This window comes from Myodes glareolus, chromosome 9 (genome assembly GCF_982192425.1).
Source record: "Myodes glareolus chromosome 9, mMyoGla1.1, whole genome shotgun sequence".
In the NCBI taxonomy this organism is placed as follows: Eukaryota; Metazoa; Chordata; class Mammalia; order Rodentia; family Cricetidae; genus Myodes; species Myodes glareolus.
The window spans coordinates 95,525,749-95,551,179 of NC_142034.1; the positions used below are offsets into that span (position 1 = coordinate 95,525,749).

General features: G+C 49.9%; 1 protein-coding gene across 1 annotated transcript; it reads left to right on the plus strand.

Moving 5' to 3' along the window:
• Positions 1–127: 127 nt before the first annotated feature.
• Kctd5 (potassium channel tetramerization domain containing 5) lies at positions 128–25,301 on the plus strand. The gene is made up of 6 exons (XM_048436308.3): positions 128–429; positions 12,947–13,055; positions 14,732–14,823; positions 16,474–16,569; positions 18,427–18,552; positions 23,583–25,301. Exons 1-6 carry the CDS (start codon positions 178–180, stop codon positions 23,610–23,612), a joined length of 705 nt encoding a protein of 234 aa, XP_048292265.1. The 5' UTR covers positions 128–177; the 3' UTR covers positions 23,613–25,301.
• Positions 25,302–25,431: the final 130 nt, after the last annotated feature.

Genomic DNA, 25,431 nt, shown 5'->3' on the forward strand with positions numbered 1-25,431 from the left:
GCTCGCTCTGACCGGAAGTGGTTGTCGCCGGCCTGCTTTTCGAGCCGGAACTTCCGTCTTGCGCATCATGCCTGGGCGGGCACTTTACTGGGGTGGACCTATGGGCGGGACAACTCGGAGGACTGTATTAAAGAACGCTTCCGGAGAAGGGGCTCTGTGGCGGGGCTTGTTGGGATCATGGCGGAGAATCACTGCGAGCTGCTGCCACCGGCTCCGAGCGGCCTCGGGGCGGGGCTGGGGGGTGGCCTGTGCCGCCGCTGCAACGCTGGGCTCGGTGCCCTGGCACATCGCCCCAGTGGCGTATCCAAGTGGGTCCGGCTTAATGTCGGCGGCACCTACTTCCTCACCACCCGACAGACGCTGTGCCGAGACCCGAAGTCTTTCCTGTACCGTTTGTGCCAGGCGGACCCCGACCTAGACTCTGACAAGGTGAGGGCCTCGTGGGTCAGCGGGGGGCAGGCCGCCCTCGTCGCCTTCCGCGGCACACACCTCCACACCGAGGGCACTCAGCGGAGCGGGCACTCTGAGCCCAGCGTCCTGGGCCGGAGAGAGGATGGCACTCTCGTGCCCATCTGCCTCAGCCCTCAGATTAACAGTGCTTCTCTCCCTCGCCTCATCTTTCATGCTCTTCGGTCGAGAAGGAACCGGCTTTACAGTGGTTCTAGTTTCTTTCCTTCTCCCTAGATTCTTTTGCCCAGGGTGTGTGAACACCACCGCCCCAGCTATTTGCTGGCTTTGGAACCTGAGAACCCTTTGCATTCATCTGGTCTTTTCACATTCCAGACGTTTAAATTAACGTAGGCCATGGGAGTTGACACAGTGGCTGCCTTTTTCCCAGTGACTTGCAGAGTTTGTGCTACATCCTTCTCCTCCTTCTCATCCATAATATGAAGGGGCTCTGAAGCTCTAAGAAGGTACCGCCTGAGTGAAAATGGTCCCAAGTGTCATTTTACTTTCAATATATGAATTATGTGTATCATGTTCGGGGCCAGATGTAGAAAAATCTTAGGATTGACTAAGAGAGACAAGGTATAGAATCCTTTTCGATCTGCTTTCCAAACTTGGTTTCCCCACTGCCTTTCTTTGCAATAGGGTAGGAATTTTCCAGGTTAGTTTGTAGTTTATCTTATGTCTAATTAAATACTAATACTGTTATACCTGTGGTAATGGAAAATATTTCTATTATAAGAGTTGTGTGAAATAGTACATAACTGATATCTCAGAACTGTGCAATATTGAAACTTAGAAAAAAAAAATAGTTTCTCCGTTTTCCCCATAGGCAGTTTATGAGCCTTATACTAACTTTGTGAGTTTTCTGGTTGAGTCTACATGATAGCACTTGACTTTGTGCCTTGCTAGCCTGGAAGCTGCTGCTCAGGAGCCTTTTACAGAAAGGTTAGGAGCCCATTTCACTTCAAAAGGCCTGACAGAACATCTCAGTGTGGTCGGCGTTATAACCAGGAAGTAAGAATTGAGTCGCTGCAGAATAACCAAGAAATTAGGGTTTGAGATAATAGAGTGTTAGTCCCTCACAACCCTTCTCCCAGCTGTCCCCATTTCTTAATCAAATCTTTTTACTTCTAGAGAACTGACCTTCCAGAAAATGACCAAAGTCTCCAGGATATAAAGAGGCTTTTGCCAACTGGGTTTTCTTTTTATAGTGAGAGTGTATGTTTTACAAACAGTTTTCCAAACAGTTTCCAAACTGTGAGTGTTTATAACCATTCTTGTTTTTAGTACTCAAACATTCCTGCCTTGTCTATTAAATCCGATTTTAAATCAGCCTTATCCATTGGCTTTTAGTGTCTGCTTAATTTCAGCACTGGAACAATGACTTTAGAGCTGTTTCACTTTAGCATAGTTAAAGTCAAATCGATGTCTTCATTTTACTGACTCTTAAGATTACTTTATAAACGACTCTTTATTGTGCTGGTGATATGGCACCTGCTGCCAAGCCCGACAACTTGAGTTGAGTCTCTGGTATCCACATGGTGGAAAGAACTGACTCTTGAAAGTTGTACTTTGAACCGGGCAGTGGTGTCGCACACCTTTCATCCCAGAACTGGAGAAGCAGAGGCAGGCTGTCTAGAACAGCCAGGGCTATACAGAGAGACCCTATCTCAAATTAACCAAAAGAAAAAAAAAAAACTGCTGGAAAGATGGTTCAGCAATTAGAAGTCTTGGCTGCTCTTCCAGAGGACCTGGGTTTAATTCCCAGTACCCACATGGCAACTCACAACTGTCTGTAACTCCAGTTTTAAGAGATCTGACACACCCAACAGATATATATGCAAGCAAAACACCAATGCACATAAAATAAAAGCAAGTCATTAATTTTTTTTAAAAGTTCTATTCTGACCTCTAAATACACATTATGGTACTTATGTGCCCACACACATACACACATAAATAAATAAATAAATTAAATAAATAAATATAGATGTGTGTTTGTATTTTCTTTACTGCAATGGGAGATTCTCTATTAGATTATGTTTTAGTTGATTTTTTAAAATTTATTATTTTAGTGCTACAGAGTTTGGCCCAGTGGTTAGGAACACTCATTGCTCTTACAGAGAATCCAGATTGGGTTCCCAGAACCCCTCATGTGACTCACAGCCATCTCGAACTCCAGTTCTAGGGAATTTGACACCCTTTTTTGACTCCTTTGGATACCAGGCATACATATGGTGCACATATATATGTACATGCTAGCACTCACACACTTAATATGAAATGAATCTAAGCTTTATTTGTCTTAAATTACATTCGATTTCTAAAACTTAAAAGCACAATTCAGAACATAGAAGTAGTATAGCAGTACCCAGGCGTGACAGAAAACCGCTGTAATCCCAGCACTGTGGGGCAAAGTAGAAGAATTGGGAGTTTGAGGTCAACCTCAGTTACATAATGAGTTGAGGCTAACCTAGGCTACAAGGACCCTATCTCCAGAAAAATAGAGCAGCTGTAAACTTGGTACCATGGTCGATAGTGTTTTAGTCATAAGTTTCTAGAAAGAGTAATTCTAATTCGCATTAGTCATGTATGTTATTAGAGTATTCAAATAAGAAAACCTATAAATGTTCTGTGTTCTCTGTACCCCCTCTACCGGGTTCTGACGAAAGAGTCTCCCAAGAGATTCCACTTTAATTAAATCCTAAGGAGGAGGTTAGAAAGGAGGGGTGTTAACAGATGGAGGCCATTAATTACATGAGGGAAGATAAACAGGATGTTGATTCACATGGAAAGATCTCAAAGCTCTGACCTCATAGTTAAGATCAAGGAAAGAATACCTGGCAGATACTCCTAGAGTTGAACTTTAACAGGGACCTGGTGGAAGGTTCCCTTTCTGGTATTTATTTGACTGGTGGTTTTTTGTTTTTTGTTTTGTTTTGTTTTGGTTTGGTTTTTCAAAACAGGGTTTCTCTGTAGTTTTGGAGTCTACCCTGGAATTAGCTCCTGTAGCCCAGGCTGGCCTCAAGCAGAGATCTGCCTGCCTCTGCCTCCCGAGTGCTGGGATTAAAGGCGTGTGCCACCACTGCACGGCTTTGACTGGTGTTTATTGCGTGCTTAACTTTGAAAAATGTGATGCTCAGATGGGATTTGAGTTAGGAAATTTAAGGGAAGATGTTCCCAAGAAACCTTCCAGGAACCTTCTGGGTTTCACAGGGAGAACACCAAAGACAGACTGTTGTCTGGGGTACCAGGGCTGTGAATTACTACAGGGAAGTAAGTTTCCAGAAGACACTTTCCAAAGTTGTTGACGGACAGACTGCTAGGGATAATAGAGAATGCAAACCCTCACGGCTTGCTTGACTGTCCTCTCAACCTCATATCCAATCTTCTGGGCTATACCTGTCCCCCATGTCCTCAAAGCCCAGGGTGGGACTTAACTATCCACCATCTATGTATCCCTGGACCTTTGACCTCTTATTTCATGGGCCAACTTTGAACCCACTGCTGCCATGCCATGGGATTTCTTTTTCTAGACAGCCTGAGTGAGTTCTCACTTCCTCTTGGGACATCCTCCTGCGGGACTATGGCTGTGTTGTGAACTTGAGCATCTGCCATTGTGTGTCATTTTCTCTCCAGTGTTGTCTTTGGGGGCCGGCCAGGCTCGAGACTTCTAAGATGCCCATGGAAAGCACTTTGCAAAGGCTTGATATTTGATCCATTTTGATTATGTTTCAACATCCCATAGCATGCTGAAACAGTTGTTGTGTGTCGCTCATCTGGCCTCTGACTTAGTGTGACCATGCTTCAGGAGGAAAAGGGAAACGGCACATACTGTGTGATCAGAAGCTATCCTGAACTAGAATGTTCTCTCTCTGTCTGAGCTGAATCTAGCACATGAACTTCTGCCCTTGGAACAGGGCTACTGTCCCAGCTTTGAGGTTGTACATATAGTTACACCAGATAGGTCTTTGGAAATAACGTTTGCTACAACCAGGCCTCTATACAGTTCTCTGTATCCGCTTTGGGTGCGGTTGGTGCTAGTGAATTTTAGGGTTAGAGAGATAGCCAGGGGATGGGATGTAAGCATCTTTGAATTAGTTGCTTGGCAAGAGAAGTGGGGATTATTTAAGGGTATAAATGGCAGATTTTGTTCTGTGTAACTAAATCAGAGGAACTAGCCACGAGTGTCCTGCATGCTGGGCAGAGTTGCATTGGCCACAGGCTGTGAGTGGGCATGGGAGGCATGGGTGTGTTTTACTCCTACAATGCTTTACAGATGTGGCTCAGTGTATTCTTGGCCCCGATGGTGCATCTTGGTGTTGGGCTCTTGCCCCTTTTACAGTGGATGCTTGTTCTCACTGTCTGGTCTCCTCTGTCAGTGTGCCTCATTCAGAAGCCCCTTGGTCCTGAGCAGGTCAAGTGGGCTTATCATTGCATGAGGAGTTGGATCTTTCTGAAGAGAACTTGTCTTTGGGAATCCTGAGGCATGGGGTGGGGGGTTGGCTGGCAGGTGCAAAGCCATTCTTTCTGTCTGCTACTAGTGTAGTTCGGTTGTCCTTCTCCAGATGATAGTGCCTGGCTTTGGTTTTGCACAGAGGTCAGAAAACTCTGGCCGCCCACCAGCTTTCCCACATCACATGTTCTTGGAGCGTGGAGTTTATTTATTCCTCTGTAGGTGGGGTATTGGGTGCTTTGGTTTCAAAAGTTCAGGAGACGAGAACAAGGCCGCGGTACTTACCATTCAGCCTTCTCGGAGTGTGTGCCTTCTGTTTCCAGGAGCAGAGGCTTAGGGGTGGGAGCTGTCTGCTGCTCCTCAGGCATCAATGCAGGTTCACAGCTGTCCCTCTTCAGAGCTCTGTCTGCACTGTGCTTAGTCAGTGATTCCCTCTACATGCTCTGGGCTACTAGTCAATGGGAGGGAGGGTCTGTATGGCTAAATGCCAGCAGGCTGACCCCATCAGGTGGAAGCTGACTCTCATTAGGTCTTGATTAGGGGCAGCTGTGGGAAGTAGCAGGCTGCCTAGTAAGGCGCTGCATTTTCTTGTAAGATGCCTGATGAATCCAAGCTTAGGAAAGACAACTATGGAGCTTGGGTGCAGCACCCAGTACCCATGGAGCTGACTTTGAAGTAACCCACAAAACATCTTAGGGTAGGATGTGCCCCCAGCATTCTCCCTGCCCTTGTTCTGATGAATTTTTCTTCCTTGGCACTTGGGCTCTACACTTTCTGTTTTAGTTTTTGCAGATCAGGCCTGGGTGGCCAGCTCCTCACTGACTGTGGGCTAAGGTGGATTTTTTTCCAAGCAGATGAGGGACAGTAAGTGCCACTGGGCACTGGATAATCTTTAATGAGGGGAGAGAAGAGGAGAAGCTGAGGGTCTGCTCTTTGAGCCTAGCAAGATGGTAAAGAAGAGTTTTTATGCTGTTTACCTTCTGGCCACATGTGAGGAGAGTAGAGGCCACCTTGAAACAGATGGCATTTTAGTAGCTTTGGAGATGGCTGAGGGAATTTACAGGTGAGGTGTGAACCCCTGGTTGGACTGTCCTGGTCACAGTGCCCTGGACTGCCACCTATTAGCCAGAATGGAGATGCTGGTGCATGGGCTTGAAGACTGTGGATCCAGGAAAGGCTTCCCTTTAGGCACACCTGGTCCGGATCCTTCTCAATGCTTACATCTCCTGTCTCTCCTTTCTCCTGTCTAGGTGATGATGGCAGTAGTCTGTTAAATACACTCTGGCTGTCTGGAAGGAGGCAGTGTGTCCTGTGTACTGGGGGTTGTGTGGGGCTCTTCTGTCTCCAGTGTACCTAGTGGGTAAACCATCTGAGAAAACCTGGGGATGGATGACCCCTGCTGTGATAATGCAGATGTTCGTACCAGGTGGTGGGAAAAGCTCCTGTCTCTTAGATCAGCAGGACCCCACAGTGACCACAGCTCAAGGAACCTGCCCTGGATGAATTCCAAGCATGCTGATTCCACCAGAAGACGCGGGACCCTCAGTCGTGGGGTCCAGTTCTCAAATCTCACATCTCGCAAGCTTTGCTGCTGTCCTCAGTTTAGTTTCCAGTTAGGGGCGGAAGTCATGCGTGTCTGTGGCAGGGCTACTTTCCTCAAGTTGTGACTCAGAGCTCTCCCGGGGTATGGTCAAGGCCACACCAAGCGAACCCTCGCAGATCCTCACCCCACAGTCACACATAGATGTCTGGCCTCTGTTTTTCCCTGTGTTTTAGTGGCCGGATGAACTCCTGGCTGCATGGGTGCCCCAAGAAAAAGGAAAGGAGTGCTCTCCTCTTCTAAACTCCAGTGTGCTGGCGGGGAGGGACTGACGTACAATGGCAGGCCTGGGAAGCAGGAGTCTCGAGTCTGGCCTCACTCTACAAATCTGTGAGTCTCTTACAAGCCTCCTGGGTCTCTGGGCATCGGTATCCTCACTGCAGTTGGTGAATATCTAAGACCTCTTCTGGATCAAAGATGAGACAAATATTTGTAAAGCAAAGCAAGAAAGTAGAAATAAAGGTTTGTATGTGAATGTGTCACCCAAAATGGGGAATTTCAGAGTAAAATCTAAGCAGTTGTAATTAGGTTGATTGTGCGTGTTGGCACGCACAAAATTCAATGCATTTGTCTTTTAGTTGGTGGAGTAGGCTTCCAGATTCAGTGTATAACACTCTGCTCTGAATTCTAATTCTCTTCCTGGTGGTGCCTTTTCCCTTCCATGGAATAGGTGCAGGTGCGTCTGAACCTTGAGAGTGACACTCTCCTGCTGCATCTTCAGTTTAGGGTCTTGCCTGAGGCTTAGTCATTTTGACACCTGTCTTCATGCTATTTCCAGAATCATGAGGCTGAGTTAGGGTCATGCCCTAGAGGACAGCAACAGCATGGGACTGTGTTACGATTGGATGACTAATAGCCTGCCTGTTACTAGGTCTTTCCCGACCAGAGACAGCTGCTTGAGACAAGTTTGTTTCTGGAGGTGGTTTTCCACTCCTTTGAAAATAGATGTGTGGAGTTAGGCCTCCTGGGAGCATATTTGACTTGTGCCTGGCCTGGCCTTTGCCTGTTTGCTCCTGGGGAAGATATCCATGGGCAGCTCCCTTGGCAAGGCCAGGGCACCCACCTCAGAGGCCTGGCTCAGGGTTCCTTCTGCTGCAGGCTTGGGGCTCAGCCTCCACATTATGCCCACTCAGTGCCAACTTGGGCATTAGCAACCTGTCTCACATATGTGGACTGGTGGTGTGTTTGCGTGGGGGAAGTTGGCTTTCATGTAATGTTCAGAGCTAAGTCCAGTGATCCCTTTTTTATGCCTTTGAAGAGAAATGTACATAGTTCCAGTCAGTGCTGCCGCAAGTAGGTCAGACACAGATTCCCTGAGAAGTGGGGAAGGAAGGGTTTGGCGAGACAAATGATTGTCAAGAGAGCAGTCGTAATTCTGGTGCTTTTATGGAAAAACAAAACCTATCCACCATACCAACACAGCACAGGCTTTCCCCTAAGTCATGATAGGACTAAAGAGAAGAAGAGACAACAAAGACCCCAGTGCCGTGTCGTGACGGCTCCCTGGCTGCCCTCTGACTCTGCTAGGTTCAGGAGTGCCTGCCTTCCACATCTTGAATGCTCTTAACATAGGTGACACTGTAGGCCCAGCTTCATTTGGCCCCACTTGCTGTAGTCAACATCTTAATAGTCTTCTTGGGGACTGATATGGAGGTGCATGCTTTTAATCCCAGCACTCAGGAGGCAGAGACAGGTGGATCTCAGTGAATTAAAGGCCAGCTTAGCCTGTATAATAAAAAGACATTGTCTCAAAAATTAATAAAAGCTCAACTGATTTTACGAGTGAACTTGCATTTGGATTGTTTGTTTCCAAAGCCAGAGCTTCTCTGTGTAACAGCCCTGGGTATCCTGGAACTATGTAGACCAGGCTGGCCTCAGACTAGCAGGGATCCGCATGCCTCTGCCTCCAAAGTGCTGGGATTAAAAGGTGTGCGCCACCACACCTGGCTTGTGTTTGGATTTGTGTTTCCTGGTTTTCTCTATTTCCGTGTTAGAATGGAGGCCCTGAGCTTCATTGCCAGCACTGGGACATGCAGTGCTGGAGGCTCATTCTTGTCAGCTGTCCATCATACTCCTGCAAACACACGCACAGCCTGGAATGTCCACAGTGGACCCTACGCAGCGCTACTGTGTGTGTCATGGTGGAACTATGGGATACTGGGCTTGGCTTGGGCCCTTACTATGGAGTTGAGGTTTCACACAGACAGCTGCTGGAGAGTTTGGAGTGAGTGGTGCTCATATCCCCTACCCCTTCCTCCTCACTCTGGCTTCCATATCTGCTCAGACAGCTGACCTGCTTTAAGGAAGTAGCCGCCAGATAGCTGAGATGATGCCCTTAGGAAATGGTCCTCTACTTCCTTGATTCCAGGGAGTGTCTAAGCGTGAGCCTAGAGATTATGAATATTTTAAAGAGACTGGACTTTTTTTTTTTTTCCTTCCCTGAGACAAGATTTGTCTGTGTAACAGCCCTGACTGTCCTGGAACTTTGCTTTGTAGACCAGGCTAGCCTCGAACTCACAAGAGATCTGCCTGCCTCTGCTTCCTGAGTGCTGGAGACTGGACTTTTTTTTTAAGATTTATTTATTTATTATATATAGTGTTCTGCCCACGTTTGGAATATGTTTTATATTGTGATATTGATATTACTGACATCTTGGGAACAGCAAGAAAGGAAAGGTTATGGTTTAACAATGTGTTTTTCTGTCAGATTGATAACTGGTCAATTGTGCTGATTAATTGTATCAGCTTGCCATAGTCTAGAATCATTTGGGAAGAGAGAACAATTGAGAAGTTCACCCTGTCAGATTGGCCTGGGGACCAGCCTGTGGTTCATTTTCTTAATCAGTGAATGATGTGGGAGAACCCAGCTCACTGTGTGGTGCCACTCCAGGACTGGTGGTCCAGGGTGCTATAAGAAGAAGGTGAAAAGCCGTGGAGACCAAGCTTGTAAGCAGCAGTCCTCCATAGCTTCTGTATCAGCTCCTGCCTCCAGGTTCCTGTCCAGACTGGATTTCTTCTCTGACATCCTTCAGTGATGAACTGTGATGTGGAACTGTAAGCTGAAATAAACCCTTTCCTCCTTAAGATGGCTTTGGTTGTGGTGTTTTATCACAGCAATAGAAACCCACTAAGAGGGAAATTCTCTCTACCGCCTCTGGACATAGCCCAGTGAGGGTCACTGCCCTGCCTGTCCTATAGCTTTTCTTTCAAGCCTGTGCCATTGCTTTTCCTTGGTTTATGTGAAAGATTCCTTGCCTGATAGCTCCCTGTTTTCATTTCCAAGGTGTTCTGCCTTGCCGTACTCAGTACAGGTTACCTTCCCTGAGTGGCCAGGGGTCCTGGTGCTGGCCAGAGCCTTCACACATAAGGCTACATATGTTCACATAAGTCTCATATGTGTTCAGGTTTTGTTACTCATCTTGCCCTCCAGCCTGGCTCAGCAAAATTTTTGAACTACTTTGGTCTTGTTTTTCTGGAAGTCTCCACATCTAATGTGCTTCTTTACTGGATGTAGAGGAAGGTTCCCGACATATCTTGCCCTTTCTTTGTGACTGGGTTTTAGGAAAACAGGACATTGGGTTCCAAGCACAGACAACTGCCTAGAAGAGCCTGAAGCTGTAAGAAGGTTCCTTGGGCCCGGCGCTGGTTGCATACATGTTTAACCCAGGCACTCAGGAGGCACGGGCAGGCGGATCTCCAAATATGAGGCCAGCCTGGTCTCCAGAACAAGTTCTAGGATAGCCAGGGCTATAACAGAGAAGCCCTGTCTCAAAACAAAATCTTGAAAGGTTTCTTGGGCTGCTGTTTCCTTGTTGGCGCTTCTGGAGCTTGCAGCTAAGTCTTTAGTTTGTGGTGGTGAGCCCTCAGCTCTAAGATGGGGAGAGACACTAGGCAGAGGGGCTTTGGGCTAGAGTGTAGCTCTAGAGGGGAGTTCTTTCAGAGCAGTTGCTGGAAAGCTGCCTCCAACAGGGCATGCTCAGTGAGGATCAGCCACACCCAGCATGTAGGCTGGCCAGGCTCTGCGAGTGAACCCGCCTGGCTGAGGTTTAGCACCCTTCATGGTTTTCAGGCCAAGTGCCGATTCCAGCTCATGCAATGTTAATAGCTTCTCTGATCTGCCACAGTGGCCTGTGCCCTCATCCTTCAGGACTTGGGAGGCCTAGGTCACTTTCATGTAGTCTTATGCCACTTGTCATTCTGGAAGTCTCCAGGAGGCTGCTGAATGAGGGCACTCAATGAACAGCTTCCTCCCACTTCTCCTTTTCTTCCTTCCCCCTAAGTACTCTGGAGGACCTTAGGCTTCTTGTTGTTAGGGGAGACTGGGCTCTGAAGCCATGGTCCTCGTGACAGAGAGAGGCCCCCAAGAGTATCCTGAATAGGGGTAAGCCCATCCGCCTCTGACCTTTTTTTCTTGGTCTGTCAGTGGTCTGTCAAGGTGCACTGAGCCTTGACTATTCCTGAGTGTGGTGATGTGGAACTGTCACCCTCCAAGGGCACCGCCACGCGAGCAGAGAGGAGACCTCTTGTGGTGGTGCCGTTCTTTCTCCAGCCTTCATCCCGCTTGTGGCTCTCTGTAATGTGGGGGTAATTGCCACTGCTCTCCATGATTTCTCGGCTTTGCCTGGCTGACTGGGGTCCAGAAGACTGAGACTGGAAGGCAGGGCCCCAGGAGGCCTTAAGGAATAAGGGCCAGGTGACAGTGCGGAGAGCCTGGGGCAGCTTGACCGGTATGTTGTCCTTAGATGAGGTGATGAGGATGAAGTCAGGAAGGCTAGGGAGTTAGCCGGTCGGGAAATGCACTTAGGGTGAGCCCTTGGCTTCCACCATTCCTGCCTCCCAGACCTTGGTGCCATGATGCAGCCACAGCTCAGGTGTCCCCCTTTGATCTCAGAAAAGCAAGATCTTGTCATCCTGTGCCCATGGATGTTGGGAAGAACCATCGAAACCACCAGAATTTGTTTTTTTGTTTTTTTGCCCCAAATACAGAAATGGGCATCTCTGAAGATAGCCTCTGAAGGTTCATTGCTTTGTGACTAAGGTTTCTGTGAGCTCTGCTACCCATGGGGGTCAGGGAACCCAGCACACTGTCCTAGGCCCTATGACATGGGCCTCGCCTGGCCAGCCGCTGTCACTGGGTGTTGTGTTCTGGTCAGGGAAGCCAACACACCTATTGTTTATGGAGCCAGCTTTTTTCTCGTGCTTGGCATGGCCTTGGTGAATGGAAAGGTAGGGTGGTGGCCTCGCCTCGGCAGAGATCTTGGAACCCACCACATCTCTTGGGCTGCTGTCCCTGAATAGCTGTAGAAGCTTTATCAGCTTGTGTGGTCCACACCAGAAGGTCTGCATCCTTGTCGAACTGGGCAACCCCCAAATTATTTGCAGTCAATCTGTGGCAGGTCTGGAGTAGGGTGTGACAGAAACTCACTGACCCACACCCTGGGTGGGGGCATGTCCTTGTAACTTGTGTGTGTCCCCACACCTCCGCTGACCCCAGCCAGACCTGTGGCTCTCATTCAGGACATGGTGTCCAGCAGGTCTGCATGGTGTGAGATATCATGTAGAGCTGAATGTGCCCCATCCTGGAGGAGGATGTCCTCCGCAGAGATAGCTGTGGTGAGCATGTGAAGATAGCAGTCCTAAAGCTACTGCCCTGTCAGTCAGCAGGCGGGTGTACAGGTTGTCCTACAGATAGATGGTCAGATTTCACAAACCGCTGACCACAGCGGAAGGGTTCCCTTAGTGATCATAGTCACCGGGAAAGCCCAAGGGCTGTGGTTTGGAAGGAAATGAGGGTACCCTGTGTGGTCACTGCAACATTACCATTGACCCAGGTTGCTGTAGGAGGCTCCTGACAGGAGGCTTCAGGGCACGGCTGTGGAGGGTGTTTTCTCCTGCGTGCTGCTGCTTGACTTCCACGTCTTAGCTTTCTGCTCCAGGATGTCCCAAACAAGGAGAATGGGCTGCCAAGGCCTGAGTCTCCAGAGTCTTAGAAGTTGAGCCATGGAGCAAGGTGTGGTGCACATTTATTAGTACTCGGGAGACCGAGGCAGGAGAATTATGAATTTGAGGCCAGCCTAGGTTACATGGCAGGGTCAAAAGCCATCCTGGCCTACCTTCCCAGCAGACCTGTCCTATGAGGGGAGTGGGGGTTGACTTGTGGGTATCATACCTTCTTAGCTATTTCTCAGAGTCTTTTGGAGCTAGAGCAATGCCTGGTTAGCTCAGATCAGTAGACACAGGAGGGTAGTTTTGACGACAGCTGGGACCTGTTTTAGGTCAAATGGGAGCAGACAGAACCAGAGACTGCTCTGAAGTTCTCTGAGACAGGTGCAGCGTTGTGGGGCCTACACTGGCAGCACTGTTGAATATGGTCTGCCCATAGTCTGACAGCAGAACCGCCGGTTTCTACACAAGAGCTAACAGCATTGTGTTCTTTGTAGGATGAAACGGGTGCCTATTTAATTGACAGAGATCCCACCTACTTCGGACCTGTACTGAACTACTTGAGACACGGAAAGCTGGTTATTAACAAAGACCTTGCAGAGGAAGGTAAGGCGTCCGTTTTCAGCAGAACTGTGCACTGGGACCTGGTAGAAGTGCTGGTTGGTTCCTTGAAGTTACAGGTGCCTCGGGCCAGAGGGACTGCAGGGCTGAAGGGCCTGAGCTGTGCACCACGTGGCCCAAGGCCATGCTGCGACTGTTTCAGGTGTCTTGGTGACACAGTATGGGTGGCTCTTCCCAGGTCTCACATCTGCTGTGGTTTCTGCAGTGTGAGGCTGTGTCTCATGAATACTCTTATAACAAGTTCTGGGAAGTGAGGTGTGGAGCCCCTCTGTGCTCTCCTTCCAGATCAACTCGAGGATCCTGGACATTTGCATATTCTCTTCACTGGCCACCATTCTTTATCTTGCCTGGGCTCAGAGTACAGGATACACAGCACCAGGCTATCTTGTCTTGCCTCAGAAAAGGTAGGGCCATTTTAAGAAGGCCCTAGACCAGTCATTCTCAACCTTCATAAAGCTGCAGCCCTTTAATACAGTCTCTCATGTTATGAGAATTATTTTTACTGTTATTTAATAACTGTGATTTTGATTTTGCTGCTGTTGTGAATCGTAATGTAAATGTCTGATCTGCAGTCACCACTGTAGGTTGAGAGCTGCTGCCCTTACGTCCGGTCTGGGTTGGATTGTGGGATTCTTTTGGACGCTCCTATCATGTATCTTCTTTCTTTGGGTTCTAAGTCCCTGGTTACTGTGTTACCGTGTGGCTTGTTACATGGAGATCCAGTTCTGCTCTGCAGTTGTGAGAGCCATGCTTGTTGCCCGGCAGCCTTTCGTACCTCATCCCCTGCGCTCTGCCCAGATCTCCCGTGTTGCCGTATCATGTTATCCTGAGCTGTCCTGGTCTAGCTTTGACTTCCCTTTAGGAGTGGGAAAGCTAAAGAAGTGAGGGAGGACCCTGGACAGTGGTGGCGCACACTTTCAATCCCAACACTTGGGAGGCAGAGACAGACAGATCTCTGTGAGTTCGAGGCCAGCCTGGTCTAAAGCGCGAGTTGCAGGACAGGTTCCAAAGCTACACAAAGAAACCCTTTCTTGGAACTCTTCCTGCCCCGCTTCGCCCCCCCCCCCCCCCCCCCGCCGCCAAAAAAAAAGAAAGAAGTGAGGGAAGCCTGTACAGGTGAGGAAACCGGAAGCAGGGAGGGCTCTTGCGTTCTAGTTTTAAGTTTCTGGAAGTTTGAGTCCTGAGTGTGGGACATTAGATAGCAGGCTGTGGGGACGCCTTGAAGCAGGGGTGACTCAGTCATTTCCAGTCTTGGTTTGAACAGGGGAAGATGTGGTAGATGTGATGGGACACTTGCAGGACTCTGTGGCTTCCATGCCGTTCTGTCATCTTCGGGTCCCAACAGGAGGAACCTGTGGCGCAGCCAGGCAGCTCCCGACTGCAGAGGAAAATACCAGTTATCTTCCCGTGTCTGTGCGCTAAGAGCAGGTGTCACCTCCATGTGTCATCTGCGGTGGCAGTGCCACAGTCTGTCTAGTGACCTGACCTTCATGTTCGGTCCCCTGCCTCTGCCAAGCGCCGAGCACTGAAGGAGGACTGTGGGGTGCTGTGACAGGCTGGCCACACGGACTTCAGGCCAGGGGTAGGAGTGCTGGGATGAGATCCTTATTTGCTTTGCTCTGAGCTAGTAGAAAAATCACAGTTATTTACCTCTGTTTCAGGTGTGTTGGAGGAAGCAGAGTTTTACAATATCACCTCACTAATAAAACTTGTAAAGGACAAAATCAGAGAACGAGACAGCAAAACTTCACAGGTGAGACGGGGTGCTGGTCCGCCAGCAACTTCCAGGCCTGAGTGGTACAAGCAGGTTTGGCTTCCCTGTGTGTGGCCTTGGACCAGAACTGTCCTCTCCTCATCCTGTGCCCCAGGCCTTGCTTTCTTCTTTCTCATCTGCCACGAAGGGTCCACACGCCGGCCGTTGCTTGGTCCCTTGCCAGGGCACCCACTGCAGCCGTAGAGACAGGCGGCTATGCAGTGCGCGCATGGAGGAGACTCCAGAGGCCTTGTGGGGCAGTGGGATGCTGGGGAGCAGATGCCCTCTGATGGCCGAGTATCACCACCTGGTCTGCAAGTACAAGGCTTGTGGCCAGCATGAGAGAAGAGAACATTGATGAGCTGGGAGGTAGTGTCACAGATACTAAGTTAAGTTTCTGCAGTCACGGGGAGGAGTTGGGCTCCCTGGGCCCTCAACTGCCCATCCAGTGTAAGTGTGTGTGTTGTGAGTGCTGTGTGAGGTGGGCCTCAGTGGGTGTCAGCACTGCTCTTATCAACAAGCTAGGTCTGCGCTTGAGAGTGGTTACGCCCTCATCCAGCTCACGAAGTAAGTGCTGGCATCACCTGACTTGGTCTACTTAGCGCCTTCTCACTGCCTCACCCCTGTGATCAGCCTTCCTGATGGGCTGCTCCTGGACGCTTTCCTACTGCACACCGGCACACGGTGGCACTCTGGCTCACTGATGGCTGGGAATGAAACAAAGGCCTGGCCAAGCCTTCTGCCCTTCACTGGGCCAACTCAGTGGCAGGGAGGGGTCTGAGGAGGGGCTTCTCATCATCGTGGCATTAGAAAGGTCCTGAAGGCCCCCATCCCCCTCAGTTTGCCTCTTCTTTCCCCTTTATCCCAGTCCCACTCAAGACTACATGATCTCTTGGTGCTACTTCACTGTCTGTCTACACTGTAGAGGCAGACGAGGTGCTCCTGGCAGGGCCTCGCCCCACAGAAGCAGAGCAACCATTGCTGTTGGTTGTGATAGCCAGTGTGTGGCTGTCACCCATGCGCCACTAGCATGAAACACAACCCGAGCAACAGCAACTTGGAAACCTTTTGTCCTGTACATATTGGGGACTCTGGATGGGCAGATTTGTCTCTTGGTTGTTCCTCATCCCACACCCAAGACCAAAGTCTACCTGGAACTTCCCAGGGAGTTTCTGTTGGGCAGGAAAGGTTAAGCAAAAGATTGTATAGCCCTGCATGGAGCATATAAAGGTTTTCTCACCAGGCGTGGTGGTGCACACACCTTTAATCTCAGCTCTTGGGAAGCAGAGGCAGGTGGATCTCTGAGTTCGAGGCCAGCCTGGTTTACAGAGTCAGTTCTAGAACAGCCAGAGTTACACAGAGAAACCCTGACTCAAAAAACAAAGAGAAAAACTGTTTTCTTTATGTTCGGATCTAGCCACAGGTGCTCTGAGATCTCAGGAACATGACCCTTTTTTATTTCGGAATCTAGACTAGGAATATTTTGAAGGGGTACAGGAAAGCCTCAGCAACAGCTGCTGATGTAGATGTACGTGTGTGGACATGTTCAAGGTTGCCTTGGATACTGACTGACAGACCTGTGGAAGGATGGGGTTAGGGTTGCTTGGGTGCATGGTGGGGCCTGACCTCTTGGGGCGTTTGTCTTTGTAGATGCCAGTGAAGCATGTGTACCGTGTACTGCAGTGCCAGGAGGAGGAGCTTACACAGATGGTATCCACCATGTCAGACGGCTGGAAGTTTGAGCAGGTGATGAATAGGAGCCCATGGAAATCCTCAGATCACAGGGACCATTCCCTAACCCTCATCCTCCCAGACTCTCTTTGTGGTACTTTTCTAATGCCAGCTCTTCCCTTAAGGCTGCTCTGTGCCATGTCCAGCACTTCTTCCGTGTGGAGCTCAACTCCCGAGTGCTTCCTGCCCACACACAAACATCAGGGGCTGGCTGGTCTCTGCCCTCCTAGGGGTCTGGCGGGTCTTACAGGCTGCATATGTGTGTGTGTTGTGCCCAGACCCTGTTAGAATCACATCAGAGGGCTGGGCAGGAACAGATGTCACCGTGGCAGAGCCTGCCCCTCGTGTCCCTGGCATGTGACCCAAGAAAGACTGTACACTGGAAAGTGGCTGTCACCATTTCTGGATCTGTGAACTGGGTCGCCTCATTTGGAACCAAGTGCCTTTTTCTCTGTTCTTGTGTGACTTCTGGCTGGAGGAGACTCTTCTCCCAGAACTTGCAGACTTTGTCCCCACCTGCCCTGTAGCACAGGCACCCCTCTTCCCCTCCATCCTGACCTCTGTGCTATCGGTTCTCTCTGGTAAAATCCAGAGAGCTAGTATGGTACACTCTGCTTCCCCAAGGCAGGAGTAGTACAGATTGGCAAGCCTTCAGAGAACCAGGGTGAGCCCAGTCCCTCTGAGGTAGCGATTATCTTGTGAGGATAGTCTCAGGGAGACATGCATTTGTATTCCTTCATTGGGACCTCCTTACAACTACCTGATTCAGGCCAGCACCTCTGCTGTTGGTCCTACCTGGTGAGTTTGCCATGTGACCAATTTCTCTCCTGACCTCGTTTCTGATGTGTAGACACATGGGCAGGGACCGTGGTGGCTAGTGGCCGTTGAGCCGCGACTGCCTACTCACTGTGTGCCATTGGCATCCTCACGATGGCTACAGTGGTTTCCTTTGAGTTATTTTTGTGTTTAAAAGAACAGAAGTATGGGGCTGGAGAGATGGCTCAGAGGTTAACAGTACTGACTCTCTTCCAAAGGTCCTGAGTTCAATTCCCAGGTACCACTTGGTGGCTCACAACCATCTGTAATGAGATTTGGTGCCCTCTTCTGGCCTGCAGGCATAAGCACAGGCAGAACACTGTATACATAATAAATCTTAAAAAAAAAAACAAAAGTGCTTGATGTCTGTGTTCAGCTTTGTCTCAGACTCATGGCTGTAGTGATGAGCATGGTCTTGGCCCAAGTGACATACTTGATGACTTGGAGGCCTATGAGGCAAGTTAGATCAGGCAAGGGTCTGCAGAAGTACAAGACATCACCTTCCCTGTCTGTCAGTCAAGCTGGGCTCTTAAAAACAGGCTTTTAGTGCTGTTGGCCTCTGTTCTGCTTCCCTGAACTCCCTAGTACAGCCCTGGGGTTCTCTGCCCTTAGTGGGCACTGGAGTTAGTCTGTTGGGCCCTACTCACCCCAGGAGGGTTTCTGGCTGCCATCAGAAACAAGAGCAGCCAGCAGTAGGTCCTCAATGGTGCTTGTACATGAACTGTGGTCTTGGCTCTCACTTGCCTTAACCTTTGTACCACTATCCTCCTCCCTCTGCAGGGTGCACAGTCATCGTCCCCTAGGGTCAGCCTGGAGCACCAAGAGCAGTTCATAGTCTGCAGAGAGCGTGTTCCAGCATGTTGTGCAATTACGTGGGGGTGCAGGTGTAGGTTCCTGCAGTGTATTGGGAGTTTGCTTCCTGATAGCTGTATGGAAAAAACCTGGCTAAAGCTAGCTCTCCTGCCCCTAAGCTTCCAGTCTGTGCCCTGGTCTTCCTCCTGGGGGTAGGTACACCTGGGCCACTGCGCACCGTCACAGGCTGTGTCTCCCTTTCAGCTGGTCAGCATCGGCTCCTCCTACAACTATGGAAATGAAGACCAGGCCGAGTTCCTCTGTGTGGTCTCCAAGGAGCTGCACAACACCCCGTATGGCACAACCAGTGAGCCAAGTGAGAAAGCCAAGGTGAGTGCCAACAGGGTGTTCCTGTCCCCGGGCAGACTGGGGGCTAGCTTTTTCTTCTTTTCCCTCACTGATTTTTGCTGTTTTCTCTAGATTCTTAGTTGTTGGGTTTCTTGGGCTAGAGATCTTCACACGAGGCAATCTCGTGTCAGAACAGAGGCCGTTACAGCACATGTGTCCACAGCCCCCAGACAAGGTTGTTCCTAGAAGTCTCTAGACCTCAGGCCTGATGAGTTGGGCCTCAGGACTGTGGCTGTTTACTCAGGGGAAGTCTTGGGACACAGGTAGAGGGTAGCTCCCCTGAGCTCAGGTTTCTAGCCCTGCGGCTGCCTCAGCTGCACACACTGGTCTTTCACATTGGTTTAGTGTGTCCTTCAGTCCTAGCCCACAGGGCACTGGGTTCTTCTGTCTCTCATGGAAAGCAGTATTAGCCAAGGTGAGAGTGCAGCCTGCCTCGCTTACTTTTAGATTGCCCTCAAGTGACTGACTTCGGCGACCTTTCCTCTGAATACCTTAAGGCTGGGACTCAGGCACACAGATGCTCGTGTCCCTGCAGTGTACATTGTTGGCCTGGACTGAATGATTCCTGGGCCTTGGAGCTATTTTGTGGTGGCTTGCCAGCCTTGCTGCCAGCTCAGGAGCCAGAGCCTTGCTTAGACTGAGTCGAAGGTCATATGACCGTGGTAAGGCCCAGGGGAATGTTTAGCTGGGATAGGGGTTTTGGGGGAGTGGATGGGTGGGTGGTGCTTATGAGTTTGGGTGAGAAGAAGCCAAACATGGTGGGCTTTAGCTAGGGACTTGATGGCAACCTGACCCTTAGTCAGTGGCCCCTAGATCCCATTTAGCTTTTCCAGGTCTTTAGTGAGGACTTAAGAACCGACAGGTAGAGTTCCTCAGAGGATGTCCAGGAAGCCATGCTAGCTGTATCTCAGCAGTGTTCCCACATTGCCCTACATTGTGATGTGACAGTATCTTTGTCATGGACTGATATATTATACCTTCAGAACCTCCTGGGTTCCTGTCCCTCTCTCTGTGTGATCGAGAGAGGTGAGGCGGGGGCAGACCCTCTGCCATTGCTGTCCCAAGCACACAATGTCTTGAGTTGTGCAAGGCTCAGGCTCGGCAGCAGGCTGCAGGAAGCCATAGCCCCAACACTTGTCCTGGGGCAAACTTCTCCTTGGATCTTAGATCTAACTGGCGTCCCCTACTTTAAGCACCTCTAACCCAATTGCAGAAGGACTTTTCTGTCTTTGAGCAATGACAGGACTCTTTCAGTTATTTTTAGAAGCCCCAATCCCCACCCCCACCCCTGCTAAACTTCTGGTTTTATAATGAAGCTCACCAGAGTTCTTTCTCAGCAGAGCTCATCTTCCTCTGTGGCTTTTCGGCTGCCAAAAGGACTTACTCTGTATTGTGAGGAGGCTTTAGGCGTGGGCCCAAATCCCTTTGCTATTGAAAATATGTCCCTATTTCTTTCTTCAAAAATACCTGGCTCTGGGCTGGGTGGTGGCGCACACCTTTAATCCCAGCACTTGGGAGGCAGAGACAGACAGAGTTCTGAGTTTGAGACCAGCCTGGTCTATAGAGAGAATTCCAGAACAGCCAGAGCTACACAGAGAAACCCTGTTTGTAAAAATCAACATAAACAAAACCCAAAAACCACCTTGCTCTGAAGTAAAGCAGCCAGTGCAGTTTCCAAATGCACAAAGCAGCAGGAGGTACCATGGTCCCCAAAACTATGGGGACCTATGGGAGCCAGATCTAGAGAACAGGAGTTTAGAACAGCGTATACACTGGGCCACCCTTCTGAGAGTAATGGGTTCACAGTGTCCCCTGAGCATCTGGTGACCACTTGGTACTGCCACAGTCTTCCTGTTTCAAGTGGGAGCAGTCAGAGTAAAGGCTCTTAGGTTTGTGAGACTGTGGTCTGCGTGAGGAGTTAAGCTGTGAGTGAGCGGGGCAAGTCCTGGGTGAACGCCTCGCTTCTAGTGCCAGCCACAAGTGCAAAGCCTTCCTAAGCCACTCTGATCTGCGATCTAGCCCTGGCTCAGAATGCAGTCAGAGTGGTTGGGTGCATAAGAAGTATACCTACCAGAGGAGAGTTCTGGGGCCAAGAGCAAGAGAGCCCTCTGTAACTGGGTGACAGAGTATCTATCACCTGTGAGGGAAGCCATCGGATCTGTGGGTCTAATGTGACTCTTAGAATGCCCTCCTACAGACATGAGTTATTGATGGGCTAGTAAACATCTTTCCACTGGCCGGTCAGCCTCAGCCCCACCTCTGTCAGGCAGTGGGCTGTTGATGGAACCAGGCCCATGGTCCTCTAAGTCACTTCTCAGGAATCAGGGCTACAGGAAAGTCCATTAGTCAGGGCCAGGTCCATGGCCTACCCGGGGGATGTGAGGGGGTGTCAGCTGCAGGTGAAGGGATGCCCAGCTTTCCCTCCTGGGTGGTACTGGTTAGTCCTCCTGCAGGCCTGCATTTCCTCCTGGGTGGTATTAGTTAGTCCTCCTGCAGGCCTGCATTGCTCAAGCTGGGCTGACAGCTGTCTTCCTTACTTCCTGCTGTTCACACCAGAGCGACGAAGAGGAGACGGGGCACCAAGGCAGTGACTCAGATTAAGTGTAAATGTCACGGTGAGCTCTGAAGCCCTTTAGGTAGATCCAACACCATCGTCTCCTTGCCCCACGACCCTAGTGACTTTTGCCTTGACCCCTCCTTTGTGCTTCTGTATGTTCTGTAGTGGACAGAAACTTGGATAGTTGAGCTTGTGTGTCTGCAGTAGAGCTCCCTGTAGGAGGGACAGGAGACTGTTGCTTTTATGCTGGGTGCTGCTCTGTTATAGTTCCCTCCATGGATGCCGTGTGCAGAATTGAAGCTTTATGTCATATGAGACTGTGGGTGTGGCCACAAGAGTGTTCCTGGGATTGAGCAGTGAGTGCCCACTCAGTCCCATCTACATCCTAGGGTGGCCTTCTTGTCACTCACAGGGCTGTAGCCTCACATAAATTGCTGGGTCTTGATATAACAAATATGAAAGCCATGGGGTTTTATTTTCCTCTCAGGTCCTCATGTTGTGCTTGATCTGCCACCATCTCCCCTAAGGTTGGAGCCTTAGGGTTCCCAGTACCAGAGCAGCCTAAGCTGCACAGTGAACCCTTCCTCAGAACAAAACATGGGCTAGTGGAATGGCTCAGTGGTAAAGTCTCTTGCCTTGCAAGCCTGGTAACCCAACTGTGACTCCCCAGAACCTGTGTAAGGATGAAACTAATTCCTGGAAGTTGCCTGACCTCCACATGCGCGTGCCTACATATACACCAATAACAACAACAAAGTGCTTAAACTTCCTTTTCAAAAGGCAGAAGGGCCAGGTGCGGTGACACACACTTTTAATCCTAGCACTTGGAGGCAGAAGCGAGTAGATCTGTGTGAGTTTCAGGCTGTCCAGGGCTGCACAGTGAGACCCTGTCTATAAATAAACACATTTAAAAGGTGAAAGGAAACATGAAATTTAAGAGATAGGGTGTCGCTCTGCTGCCCAGATAAATTTCTGTTCCCCTATTTACTTCCCAGTGCCGGAAATGGGTATATGGTCTATGTCTCAGCACCTCATATGTAATAGCCCTCTGGAGGAGTTCACAGCCACCAGGGTAGGGGACTTAGTTGTGACCTGCCTCAGGGGTGAGCTGTGACAGGCAGGACTGACAGAAGCTCAAGGGAGCCATCCCTGCCCTTGGGTTCTTGGAGAAGGTCACTGGGAGGTGCTCAGGCTTCAGAGGCTTTGAAAGTCCCCTGGAGGGAGGGGAGGTGACTTTCTGTGGTCTCAGACTTCTTGAGAGTCTCTAGGGAGCATGTTTTGATGGCTCTACCTCTGGAATTCTGGGTTTGTGGGAACAAAACAGTGGTGCCCACAAGGCAAACCTGGAGCAGGCACCAGCTCCCAGAGATCCCAGATGAAGCCACATGCCCCGACCTCCCTGTGAAAGACAGGAGCGTGCATAAAGTAGTCTCACTATCCAAGACAGACAGTGCTGCCTAGCCTCAGTGCATAGGATGATGGTCTTGCTGTTATAGGTCCTGATGGAGCTCAGCCCCTTCAGGATTTCACGCTGTTCTGGACAGTCAGTCCCGCAACCACTTCTGCCAACGACACCCTTACCTACGCTGGCTCTGCTTGGCTCAGGGCTGGTGGTGCTGAGACCTTGGCTCCCCAGTAAGAGGGTGGTGCCTAGAGTCACCTCCAGATATCCTGGAGAATTCAGAAATTGCCTGCCGTGTGGAGCTTGCCATTGTCAGACTAGGGAATAGCACTAACTCATAGACCTGTGAAGCTTCCCGAAGAAGTGCCAGAGTGGCAGTTTTGGCTTCCCACAGCTCTTAGTGAGGCTGGCCTAGGGGCAGGCATGGTGTCTTGGGTGATGGGGATATGCAGGAGCAACCTGAGAATGCAGTCTTCTCTTGAGCCCTTTCTCATAGCCTGCTTGTCCTGCTGCACCAGACCAATAGGGTTGCTCACAGTAACAGAAGCCAAGTGGCTACTGTGAGGTTTCCTCAGCTCTGTAGTTTTCTGTCTGGAGTCATGTCCTATCCCAGCCCTAGAGGTTACTAGAGGCTCACTCATGTGCCCAGCCCCAGCATGTTTTCAAGGACTCCAGGGACTTCCATCCCACCCGGATATGCAGCTGGCCGCAGTATACTAGCTAAGGAGGCTGGGAGTGAGTGCCCTGCTTTTCAGCCAGAGTGGGAGCCAAGGGTGAGGAAGTATGGAGGGCACCACAGCGTGACCTTGCCTGGAAGATTTCCTAAGATCAGGCAGAGGACTGGGACTGTGGGGTGCAGACCTCACTGATAGTGGGGTGGGGGCTGACCTACTGGGCACAAGGGACTCTGGAGTATGTCACCCACCTGCTATTGAAGTCTCCCTGTTACCTAGCTGGGTTCTGGCCTGAGCTGAAGGCTCCTTTGAGCTCTGCTCTCTGAGCAGGTCACTTGGTCAGGGCCTACACCTTCACTCTACCTTTCATACCTTTCAGATTTTGCAAGAACGGGGCTCAAGGATGTGAGCACTGACAGCTGAAGAAAAGATTTTCTTTCCCAAGACAAAGTGAACCGCCATGTGCAGAAAGCATGGCTGTGAGAAGAAACCTGCTTTTGATCATTTCTCTAGAGATCTGGGTGTGGATCCTTTTTTGCCTCAGATGTGGGTGGCGAGAGACAGCCCAGCTGTCAAGCCAGTCATCCCCACAGGGAGGCAGCTAGGGCTGGGCTGGCAGTCTCTGTGGCCTCACTCTGTTCTTTCCGAGTGCTCCGTGGGACTGAGGCAGGATGCTACTGACCAGCCCACGCATTCCTGAAGATGATTTGAAGGACAAGGTCCTTGGTGCTACACACAGTCTGCAACAAGCAGCCTGGGCCTTGCCAGGAGGGAGGGGCAACCACCACAACTCCTGTCCAGTGCACTGTGGCTTAGGGCATGGGCGTCTGCTCAGCGCTGGTTGGGTCAGGGAGGCGGCTATGCCTCCAGGCGTGATTGGTTGATTTCTCTTGACCTCGGTCGAGGCTCCTGACAAAGGCAGCCTCCACATCATCACTACTTCTGGACGCCTCCCCTGGACTACATCCTCTCAGAGCCAGGCTCTTGTAGTGGCCTGTCAGCTTGGCCCAGGATCATCAAGGCTTCTCAATTTGTATTTTCCAGGCAAGAGGACTTTGTATCCCTTTTTTAAAGTGTGGATAGACCACCCGGTGTTTATACTCTTTAGAAATGCCTAAAAGTGTTGCTACATTTTGGATTGATCTGTTAAATCATTTAAGGGAAGTAGATGTTTTGCCTCATGTGCCCCACCTGTGGGCTCATTGGGGAGCTGGCGCCTACCAGTGCCTTTGCTGTGCCTGGGATGGAGGCTGGGGCGGGAGGCCTGTCCACCTGGCTTCTGGAGCTGACACTCCAGGTCATGTTGAACATTCAGGATGTTTACAGCGCAAACATGTCTCCTTCTCACTGGCTCTCATTTCCTCGTATAACTATGCAGTTCTTCTCTTGTATTTCTGGAGTGTTTGAGACTGCACAACCTGCATGGGCTCTGTCCACCTGACATGACATTGGAGCTGCCAAGGTTCCTGCAGAGGCTGCGCCTGCTGGCTTTGAGACAGACCTTTCTTAGCTGGTTAGGGGATGTAGCAGGCCATAAACTTGACCCAAGCAAGCAAGCTCTGTGCTTCTTGACCCCTGGCTTCCCCAGGGAGCTGTGCAAACTGACCACCATGGCTGCCCGTGTGCTGGTCAGAGCCTCTAACACTGTTTCAGATGCTTCCAGAAACTTCTTGCCTAGGCCCTCTTCCTTCTCCTCTGCCAGTAACTGATTAATCGAGTTCTCCAGCATCTAGGACTGACCTCGTCCTTTCCTAAGGTCTGTTGTATGTTGTTAAATGTTTGGCTTAAATGATTCATAAAAACCTTTCTGTTGGGTTGATTGGGCTCAGCAGCCCTGGGGGCAGTGGCTCTGCTGTTGGCCATGGGGACAACTCTGGGGAGCGCTGGACACTTAGCATTGTTTGATTTATGACCTTGACAATAGATAGGCTTGTGGGGGTTTTTGTTTTTTAATTTAATGATATTAAAACTTAATTCACTAAAATTCTAAGGGGATATTTATACTTTTATACTTTTTTAGGTATCCGTATTTTATCAGCTTACCGTTTAATGCCTAAGTTTCCCCTGAAAATAGTAAATAAAATTGTGTATTTATGAATGCGTTCAGCAACTGTTAATGTGTTAAAGTGTGCAGAAGTGCTTCCCTCCAGCAGTGTGTCCTGTGGACCAGAAAGCCACACTCTTCTTCCTAGAAAGCAGCCTCTTTCTGATGCCGCAGGGCGATTGGT

Bases quoted from the DNA above. Each gene is read 5' to 3' on its own strand.
- Kctd5 (XM_048436308.3), top strand. From the start codon at position 178: ATGGCGGAGAATCACTGCGAGCTGCTGCCACCGGCTCCGAGCGGCCTC. The intron at 430-12,946 runs GTGAGGGCCTCG...TGTTCTTTGTAG, and splicing joins CCGACCTAGACTCTGACAAG to GATGAAACGGGTGCCTATTT. The intron at 18,553-23,582 runs GTGAGTGCCAAC...CATACCTTTCAG, and splicing joins AGCCAAGTGAGAAAGCCAAG to ATTTTGCAAGAACGGGGCTC.